Source organism: Triticum aestivum, chromosome 7D (genome assembly GCF_018294505.1).
Source record: "Triticum aestivum cultivar Chinese Spring chromosome 7D, IWGSC CS RefSeq v2.1, whole genome shotgun sequence".
Taxonomy (NCBI): Eukaryota; Viridiplantae; Streptophyta; class Magnoliopsida; order Poales; family Poaceae; genus Triticum; species Triticum aestivum.
This window is the reverse complement of record NC_057814.1, coordinates 467,311,702-467,322,920: the sequence shown is the minus strand read 5'-3', so window position 1 is coordinate 467,322,920 and position 11,219 is coordinate 467,311,702. Positions and strand designations below refer to the sequence as shown.

At 43.9% G+C, this 11,219-nt stretch overlaps 1 protein-coding gene across 1 annotated transcript; it reads left to right on the top strand.

Annotated features, from left to right (window-relative positions):
• Positions 1-998: 998 nt before the first annotated feature.
• On the top strand, positions 999-8,853 carry LOC123164225 (heterogeneous nuclear ribonucleoprotein A/B). Its single transcript, XM_044581637.1, has 6 exons — positions 999-1,485; positions 1,578-1,618; positions 5,877-6,040; positions 6,155-6,260; positions 6,428-6,597; positions 8,038-8,853. Exons 1-6 carry the CDS (start codon positions 1,247-1,249, stop codon positions 8,521-8,523), a joined length of 1,206 nt encoding a protein of 401 aa, XP_044437572.1. The 5' UTR covers positions 999-1,246; the 3' UTR covers positions 8,524-8,853.
• The last annotated feature ends 2,366 nt before the right edge of the window (positions 8,854-11,219 follow it).

Below are 11,219 nucleotides of genomic sequence, written 5' to 3'. Positions count from 1 at the left end.
AACCGAGGACCACCCAATTCTACCAAGTAATTCTAGGATTCTACACTAGAGCTAGCTATTACAACTTGGAGAAGAGGTAAGATACGATCGACCAACTGTGGAGGGGTTTATAGCTAGGGGAGAGGAGGGTGATAACGACAAACAAGCAATGGCGTGACCAGTACACCGTAGCACAAGCCGAGTCACAGGCGGAGCTCCCGGTAGGGCGAGGTCAGACGCTCGCCCTACCTTGATTTTTGGCGATTTTGTTTTACCGATACATGTTCGATCGCTAAAAGATCGTTGGAAAAGAAAAATCAGCGCTAAAAGTTTTTATTGGTCCGTGATTTAACATGCCACTACTTGGACACCTTACCGGGCCGTAGCCCGTAGCAGCTAGTAGGTCATGCTGTCACACGCCTCGCTCAACCTAGTCCACGGCACGCCATGCTCCAGACCCTCGCCCAAGCGAGAGCGAGCGAGTTGGAGACTGGCGCACCCGGCATACATGCTGACATGTGTTTTTTTCGGATCTTGGTTTCAATTTGAGATAATGGTGTGTATTACTATTATCTATGTTGGTGTGCACTATTATAGTGTGTATTATAGTTGGTTTTGCATACAGAAAATTAAGCTTAAGATCCGCCTCACCTCAGAAAAGTTTCGTCATCCGCCACTGAGCCGAGTTGATGGCAACGACGTGAGGAGGAACATAGGAGTGCTTGGTTCATCTCAGGCGTTGATCGCCCTTCACTCGAACAAATCCAGAGCGTCCATCCATTCCGCGTAATGATTTGTTAGTTCTTCATGCCAAGTGTCCATTTCTTCTTAACATGAAGTGCAGAGTTTCACAGTCTGGCCGGAATCAAATCGAATACGGCCATTCAGGAAAGCCACGGAAAAGCGAGAGCATAGCCCGGCACTTTCCTAGCGACGGCACGAATCGTGATGCGCCATCCGACGGTCCAAGCCAGTTCGGGCACCCACGGCACCGAGCTAAAATCCCCTCCCGACCGCTCCGCCGCCACCCCTACCGTCCACCGCCCCTCCTCCTCTCCCACCAACCTCACTCGAGCTCTCGGAGCGGCGCAGCTAGGGTTAGCTCCGGCCACGAACCCCTAAACCCTACCACTCTCCCACCGCCATCGCCGACTACCACAAGGCAATTTAGCCGCTGCGCCTCGCCGCCCGCTTCGATCCGGGGCTAGGGTTCCGCGGTTCTAAGTCCCGTTCGGGCGTCGGGGTGGTGGTGGTCTCGGGCGGCGGTATGGCGGGGTACGAGGAGGAGAACCTGAACGCCATGAATGGCTACGAGGAGGACGAGGAGGTGGAGGAGGAGGTCGAAGAGGAGGTAGAGGAGGTGGAGGAGGAAGAGGAGGAGGAGGAGAGGCCCGCCGCCGAGGGATCTCGAGATGGAGGAGGTGGAGGGGAGGCCGTTGGTAGCGGAGAGGCTGGTGGCGTGCAAGGCGGTAGGGACGTGCCTGCCGAGCCCGCCGACGGGTCCGGGTGAGTTAGTTGCGCTTTTAGGTTTTGGTTTGGTCTGTTGGACTGGATGAGGTTTGGTTAACTCGTTTGGTTTGGTCTGTGCTTCTCTACAGGAAAATTTTCGTTGGGGGTGTAGCCTGGGAGACAACCGAAGGTAGATAAGTAATTCCTGTAGGGTATTTTGCCAAGGATGGGGACGATTTTAGTTTTTGGACTTGTCATACAAAATGCTCCAGCTGTGGGTGATTGATTATACAAACATTTAAAAAGAGTCGAGAACAAAAAAGTAGTTAGGTGCATTAGATCAACATAGAACAAACTCGTTTTGCATTTACAAGACAAGTGCATCTCAACGTCCTTTCACAGCTAGGCTTAGTTTGTATGATTCACCTCATCACATGAAATACAGTGTTGTTCTGAATTGCTTATTTCTTCTGCTGTAACTGTAAGAAGCTTATACATTGTTTTCAGCCGTATATTTTCAATGGGCAGGAACCAGGATTAGAATTTAGTGATATGTGGGCCAACCTACTCCCAGTGATCTTTGGGTTCGCACATTAGTCAAGAAAAAGGGGACACAGAGCAAGAATATATGGCTACACATTTCTCCTTAATTCTATCTAGAGCCATTTTGGTGTCTGTTATTAACGATTAAATTCTCCATTCCTGCATGCCTTGCTAGCTTGCTTAGGTGGAACATGTATTTTCATGAATGGTGCCATCATCAAGAAATTAGTTAATCTGAGGGAAACTTGCGTTGAGAGTTGTGAGATACTGAGATCGATTTGCTCAGATATCCAAAAAGTGTTGAAATTCTGAACTGTGTTACAATGTTCACACAAACTTTTTGTTACATGGAGTGGAGGGAGTACATTTCAGGTCCAAATTTTATGCACATATACAACAACAACAACAAAGCCTTTAGTCCCAAACAAGTTGGGGTAGGCTAGAGGTGAAACCCATAAGATCTCGCAACCAACTCATGGCTCTGGCACATGGATAGCAAGCTTCCACGCACCCCTGTCCATAGCTAGCTCTTTGGTGATACTCCAATCCTTCAGGTCTCTCTTAACGGACTCCTCCCATGTCAAATTCGGTCTACCCCGCCCTCTCTTGACATTCTCCGCACGCTTTAGCCGTCCGCTATGCACTGGAGCTTCTGGAGGCCTGCGCTGAATATGCCCAAACCATCTCAGACGATGTTGGACAAGCTTCTCCTCAATTGGTGCTACCCCAACTCTATCTCGTATATCATCATTCCGGACTCGATCCTTCCTCGTGTGGCCACACATCCATCTCAACATACGCATCTCTGCCACACCTAACTGTTGAACATGTCGCCTTTTAGTCGGCCAACACTCCGCGCCATACAACATTGCGGGTCGAACCACCGTCCTGTAGAACTTGCCTTTTAGCTTTTGTGGCACTCTCTTGTCACAGAGAATGCCAGAAGCTTGGCGCCACTTCATCCATCCGGCTTTGATTCGATGGTTCACATCTTCATCAATACCCCCATCCTCCTGCAACATTGACCCCAAATACCGAAAGGTGTCCTTCCGAGGTACCACCCGGCCATCAAGGCTAACCTCCTCCTCCTCACACCTAGTAGTACTGAAACCGCACATCATGTACTCGGTTTTAGTTCTACTAAGCCTAAACCCTTTCGATTCCAAGGTTTGTCTCCATAACTCTAACTTCCTATTTACCCCCGTCCGACTATCGTCAACTAGCACCACATCATCTGCAAAGAGCATACACCATGGGATATCTCCTTGTATATCCCTTGTGACCTCATCCATCACCAATGCAAAAAGATAAGGGCTCAAAGCTGACCCCTGATGTAGTCCTATCTTAATCGGGAAGTCATCGGTGTCGACATCACTTGTTCGAACACTTGTCACAACATTATCGTACATGTCCTTGATGAGGGTAATGTACTTTGCTGGGACTTTGTGTTTCTCCAAGGCCCACCACATGACATTCCGCGGTATCTTATCATAGGCCTTCTCCAAGTCAATGAACACCATATGCAAGTCCTTCTTTTGCTCCCTATATCTCTCCATAAGTTGTCGTACCAAGAAAATGGCTTCCATGGTCGACCTCCCATGCATGAAACCAAACTGATTTTTGGTCACGCTTGTCATTCTTCTTAAGCGGTGCTCAATGACTCTCTCCCATAGCTTCATTGTATGGCTCATCAGCTTAATTCCACGGTAATTAGTACAACTCTGAACATCCCCCTTGTTCTTGAAGATTGGTACTAATATACTCCGTCTCCATTCTTCTGGCATCTTGTTTGCCCGAAAAATGAGGTTGAAAAGCTTGGTTAGCCATACTATCGCTATGTCCCCGAGACCTTTCCACACCTCAATGGGGATACAATCAGGGCCCATCGCCTTGCCTCCTTTCATCCTTTTTAAAGCCTCCTTCACCTCAGACTCCTGGATTCGCCGCACAAAACGCATGCTGGTCTCATCAAAGGAGTCGTCCAGTTCAATGGTAGAACTCTCATTCTCCCCATTGAACAGCTTGTCGAAGTACTCCCGCCATCTATGCTTAATCTCCTCGTCCTTCACCAAGAGTTGGCCTGCTCCGTCCTTGATGCATTTGACTTGGCCAATATCCCTCGTCTTCCTCTCCCGGATCTTGGCCATCTTATAGATGTCCCTTTCACCTTCCTTCGTGCCTAACCGTTGGTAGAGGTCCTCATATGCCCGACCCCTTGCTTCACCAACAGCTCGCTTTGCGGCCTTCTTCGCCATCTTGTACTTCTCTATGTTGTCTGCACTCCTATCCAGGTATAGGCGTCTGAAGCAATCTTTCTTCTCTTTAATCGCCTTTTGGACATCATCATTCCACCACCAGGTATCCTTATCTTCGCTTCTCCTTCCCCTGGACACTCCAAACTCCTCCGAGGCCACCTTACGAATGCAAGTCGCCATCTTCATCCACACATTGTCCGCATCCCCTCCTTCCTCCCAAGGGCCCTCCTTAATGACCCTCTCCTTGAACACCTGAGCTACCTCCCCCTTGAGCTTCCACCACTTCGTTCTAGCAACTTTGGCACGCTTATCCCGCTGGACACGAATCCGAAAGCGGAAGTCAGCAACCACCAGCTGAGGGGATGGGTGATTATACCCTCAAAACTCAGAGTAACCTCTCTCTCTCTCTTTCTCCGCAGCCTTTGGCCATAACTGGCACTGGCCTCTTTCCCCTCACATGTCGCTTCACCCTCCTGTTCCCCTATGCACATGCATGCAGTGTAATTGACTTCCGGTTGCTAATGGGAAGGGGTGAAATAGGTAACCCAATTGGGGTAGAAACAAAATATGCTGGGTAATTTTTTAAAATAAACAAGAAACCAATTTTATGCTGGGTATTGAGGAACAGAGGGAGCAAATGAACAGTTTTAGCTACTATTTATAGCCAAGTTTGTCCTTTTAGTTTCTCTATGTATGGATTGAGTGTGGATTTGAGATTTTGTTTCATGTTAGATGCATCTTTTATGAATGATGTATTAAATTCTCAATTTTAACGGCTATGAATGATAATATTGATAATTGACTAACTGTAATTGGGGTGTGTTTGGACTGCTGTGTGTGCTGACTCCTGTTTAGGAAGCTGAAATTCTTTTGTCATGCTAAATTAGGAAATTGTGATCCATAACGAGTTGATTTGGGTAGGGTAAAGGTCTGAAGGTTGGGGATAGGGGGAAGGGAACTTACTTCCAAACTACAATTATGCAGAAAATTCCATAGTCTATGTTTCCATGATAATGTTCTGTCTGCGGTCATGTTGTAAGGTTAGCCTGGTTTATTCATACCTTGCTGTTGTTTGAGTCCAACAAGTGCTTCTTATGCATCTCACTTTCAGATTTTTATTGGTTGTGCCGGTTAATACTATGTGGTTATTTGAGTTTAACAAATGTTTCTCACATATCTCATCCAGTGCTGTTTAATTTATTTACTTTGGCAGAGGAGCTTGATCGTAGGAGTATTATAGTTTTGATGTCACAGTGATCAGTTTGCAGTCTGATAAGGGGTGCTACTTGTTCATTAATGATACTCTGCATCTGTTCTCTAGCCGTGTGTGAATCTGTTCGCAACTCCTGTGTTTGTTAACTTTTGAATGGTGGAGCTTACCAGTTTTATATGAGAAAACTGCTGATACAACTTTTGGCCATTGGAGCTTACAGTTAGTTACTAATTAAACACAAAAAAGGAGGACCAGAATCTGGACATTTGAATTCACTAAAATTTATGAATTCATTGGAGAAAACTATTAATAGTGTCAATTGTTTCCATCAATATTGTCGTTACATGAGTTATGATTATTTATTATCCATTGCTTAGTTTGGCAAGCATTTTCAGAAATATGGAGCTGTAACTGACGACTCATTTGTTTGTGTGCAGAAAAATTCAGCAAGCATTTTCAGAAATATGGAGCTATAACTGATTCTGTGATCATGAAAGACAAGCATACCGGGATGCCTCGTGGATTTGGATTTGTTACATTTTCTGATCCATCTGTGATTGATAGGGTTCTGGAGGATGAACATACTATAGATGGAAGAACGGTAAGGCCTCCTTTGTTGACAGCTAGGTGAAAACGCTCTTCTATGTTGTAGCATTAACAACCAAAACATGCAAATCAGAGTGGGTCTGTTCTTACACATTTTTTATCTATTAAGGTTGAAGTCAAAAGAACTGTGCCTAGAGAGGAGATGTCAACAAAAGATGCTCCTAACAAGACGAGAAAGATCTTTGTTGGTGGCATTCCAGCATCTCTAACTGAAGGTACATATAAAAGCAAAGGTGTTTTCTGTGTGCGAGCAAATTTTTTGAACTTGGTCACAAGTATTAAGTCGTAACCACTTGAATACTCCCAAGTCCCAACGTTAACATATGCTAAGTTTTGAGCATTTTTGTTTCATGTGAAACATGACTGACTCGTATATTTTCAGATAAGTTAAAGGAGCACTTCTCCTCGTATGGGAAGGTGGCTGAGCATCAAATCATGGTTGACCATAGCACTGGCCGTTCACGAGGCTTTGGCTTTGTTACCTTCGAAAGTGAGGACGCTGTTGAAAGGGTTATGTCAGATGGGAGAATGCATGATCTTGGAGGGAAGCAGGTCACCAACTTTCTCTTGTTATATATGAGAATTAATATTTTTCTCTTGCTCCAGTTATTAGATTCAGTAGCGCTAGCGACTACTGTTAATGTTGCTGTCGAATTTTCAACCATGTCAATCATCGTTTCGTCCTGTGTTTTTTTAGTATCGAGATAGTTTAACATGTAATGTCAAACTGCACAGTTTTGTAACTCGTAGCTTAATACACCCTCTGTTCATTAATATAATTTAAGACGTTTTGGCAGTTTAATTTGAACTGCCAAAACGTCTTATGTTAATGAACAGAGGTAGTAGCATTCAAGAGGTGTTTAATGGAGATGCGGCATGTTGGCTCCCGGGAGCACATGCTAAATCGAAAAAAAAAAAGTTGAAATTTAGAGGAATTCCATCTTTTTTACGGCAAACATGTCAGTGTCTTTTGACTGCATGCAATTTATTGCGAAGTGACATGTTGTGATCTGAAAAAAAAACTGTGCTCTAAACAGCTTTAAAAATGGCCTTTTTACAGCACATATTTTGTTCTTCTCGCCAGACAACATACGTCATTTCTTAACGAAACTTTGCACGCGGGTAGAAGGCAGGAACATGTTTATAATTTCTTTTTTCAGTTCCTTTTTCGTATTTAACTGTTCATCTGTGAACATGTGAGGCCAGGCTCAGTTTTGAATATCCACATCAAAACCAAAAATTACTCTTTACTCAGAATGCATTATTCATGTCAACTCTAGTCTGTACTGAGGTAACACTTTGTCTTTAGCATGGAAGAAACTATTGAATATTTCTTTGTAAATCTCTGTATGATTTTCATCTGCATTTTGAAGGGAATGTTACTTGTGCGGCGCTTTTGTTACCCTGTCCAAGTGTCCAGACTTGCTGAACCTATTCTAGAAATGAAATGTTCAAAATCATACTGCTGTACGCTCTGAGTGTTCTACATATTCTGTTGCATGTGATTTTGGATGGAAGTCTATTCTTTCTTGGCTGAATTAAATTCACTGGAAATCACTTCCAAATATCCAATTTTTCCTGAATATGTGTCACTTCTTTAAAAAACCCACTTAGGGTATATATAAAGGTAGATGCAGTTGTTGTGTGTTGGCTCTTTGTCTTCTCTATGTCATCTAGAGTCGACAATAAAATAAAATAACTCATACAATGTGGTGTCTTAAGGTTCTACACGAAGAGTCAACCTCAAATGCAATGAGATCTATTTGTGGAAAATCTGGCTTTAACCGAGAGTCTCAGTTCTATTCTCTCCTCTCCACATGACTCTTGCCTTTGTTTATTTTGGAGTTAGGAATAAGATGGGTGATTTGATGTCATTTAGAGGCTTTACTTGGTTGGCAATCACATAGTCAATGTTTCCTGCGAGTGTTAAGCATCACATGAATCAGGGTTAACATAAATTGTTTTGATAACTTCTCCACTTGGGTTTTGCAGGTTGAAATAAAAAGAGCCGAGCCAAAGAAACCTGGTGGTGGTGATTCAAGCTCTAACAGTAGACATAGCCATGGAGGAGGTGGCCACCGTAGTTCATACCGCGGTGGAGGTGGCGGTGGTGGTGGAGGCCGTTCTGCCATCAGCAGCAGCAGTGGTTATGGGTATGGAGCTGACTACCGATCAGCTGCAGCCGCCTACTATGGTAGTGCAGGATATGGTGCCTACGGTAGAGGGTATGGTGCATATGGAGGTAACCCTGCCTATGGGTCAGGTTTTGGCTCTGCTTATGGTGGTTCTATATATGGAGGCCCGTATGGTGCCTATGGAGCATATGGGGGTGCCTACGGAGGTGGTGCATATGGTGCACCTGGCGGCTATGGTGCAGGTGCAGGCGGGTATGGTGGCTATGGGGGAGCTGGAAGCATGGGTGGTGGTGGAAGCGCGAGTGGTCGAGGCTCGGGCAGGTACCATCCATACGGGAAATGAGTCCACAGCTGGTCCCTAGGATCTGATAATAAACACATACACCCGCTCATTTCTGCTATGAGAAGTTGCAACACCCCATTGACTTTGTCGGATCAGAACATTTTGCATTCTTGCATTGCACTGGCATTGTATCGGACACAAATCTAGATTCTAGTCACTGAAAACTGAACCAGCCTGAGCTTCAGCTAAAACATTGTTGTATTCATTAGAACCCTTTAAAAGTCGAACCCAACTTTGTGATAGGAACAATATCTATGTGTTGGCACGATGTATTACAATGTAACAGTCTCACCAAGCAACCTAACTCTTGGCAGAATTGACTTGCTCTAATTGGACTGTGACGTCTCTTTTGCATTTTGGTCCTGCCCAGCCGCGCCGTGCAGCTAAGTGCTAGTATATCTATGACCCCAATATTCTGTAGATATATGGCATCAGTCAGGTTTAAACACATAATCCCATTGTTTCAAAATATTTAAAGTTTTAGATTTGGAAAATAGTTTGCCACCCAGGTGGACACGTACGATGTACTCCTTCCGTCTGTGAATAAGTGTATTTCTACCATTTGTCCTAAGTCAAAGTTTTATAATTTTGATCAATTTTTTATAAAAGCATAGTAGTATATATGACATCAAATTGGTATATTATGAAAATACATTTCAAAACGGATCTAGTGATACTAATTCAGTGCCATAAATGCTACTACTTTTTCCTATAAAGTTGGTCAAAGTTTCAAAACTTTGACTTAGGACAAAAGCTAGATGTATATTTATTCACGGACGGAGGGAGCAAGTGCTTGAGATTTGAGAAGAGATTGGATTAATGAAAGACCCATAAAAAGTGAATCACAAGACATACAAGACGTGGGGAGGGTACACAAACGGGTTATCGTAAATCGCCCATCGTTTTCACCACTAGAAGTTCACGCCGTACTTGGATTCACTAGAAGTTCACGCCGTACTCGATTTTTTTTATAAAACTTCTGAATCTATCCATCATCAATCCAATCCTGATAGTACAATAAAAACTAGAAATAATAAAAATTACATCTAGATTCGTAGACCATCTAGCGACAATTACTAACACTGAAGCGAGCCGAAGACGTGCCGTCGTCATTGCCCCTCCCTCGTCGGAGCTGGACAAATCTTGTTTTCGTAGACAACCGGGAAGTCGTATTAGTAAAGTCGTCGTGTTAAGACCCCATAGTACCAGCATATCAGAACAACAACCGCTGCCGATGAAAAGTAGCTTAGATCAGAAGGATCCAACCGAAAGATGCACGAACGTAGGCGAACAACGACCAAATCCGAACAGATCCATTGGAGATATACATCCACACGTCCACCGACGATGCTTGAGGCACCACCGAAATGGGAGCTAGGCGAGAAGAACCTTATGAAGCCGCCGCCGTCTCGCCTTCCTGAGCAGGACACAAACCCTAAAAACTAAAAAAATATATATAAAAAAGCGAAGCCCTCGCACCGGCAATGACCGGGATCCACCACGCCCCATGGCTCTAAGGCCACCAAAGACCAAGCGGACCGGCGGTGGTGCCGGCAGAAGGCAGAGAAACCCTAACTTTTCTTGGGGCAGGAGGAACCAAGAAAAACGATCTATCAACGGCTTACGTCATGCCGTACTTGGATTTGAAGTAACGCCTTCCCAATTTTGGTCTTCTTAGTGCTGCTAGTAAATTTTGGCAGGGGCTAGTCCTCAATTGGCAGATAGGATGCTGGATCGGTGGGTTGAGAAATTTATCCGGGCAATCACCACCATATCTCATGTAAACATTTGAAGAGGGTTTGTCTAGGATATATCTAAATGTATCATATTTATTGCACATCTAAGTAACACAATCAAGAAAAAAAACAAAACTAAAAACTAATACCCACATGAATCTTTGATATAGGACTTAGATGTACAATACTTATGACACATCTAGATGTATTTTAGCAAAACTGTTTGAACAAAGACTATTGGAAGACATCTTCAATCAATAACTTCAACAATGTAACTATCCATTAACGAAACATGACTTGTAAAACAGGGTTGGCAATCAAAGTGTCTCTCCAGTGGTATATCTGCATGGTGGACACGATGGTCCATGGACCATCCTATAAATCGACAAATACTTCACTATAGTTACAAATAAAACTAGCCAAGCCACAACGTACGCTCAAGTCCAAAGCCAACAAACTTCGTGTTTGTGGATGGAATCCCCCAAGATAGAACGGCAGTTCCCGCTCCTTTAGCGGTATCAAATAAATGATTACTTGAATCAGGTTTTTGGGCGCCGATGTCCCTTCTGCGGCTCCATGGCATGAATCCGCTGCTCACATACTCACAAGCATGTGTGCGCCTACTAGAGGACCGAGGCAGGAACTCCACCAACTTGTCATCTCTCCGATTCAAAATACGATTTCTATCTTCTTCAATTCATAGTATGATTTTGCCTTCGAGGTTCGAATAAGTTAATTGTGAGTGCAAATTGAAACTCAGAACTGATAAATTGAGTCGAATGATTAACAACTTGTTCATTCAAATTGACAGTTGCTAAATTAACTTTTTTATGGTAGACTTGTACAAAATTAAACTTACTGAAACGTTAACTTTTGATAAATTATATACTAGTACGTAGTGGCGGAGCTAGACAACATCTGCCGAGACAGGGCCAAAGGCATAATATGAATATTTGAGGA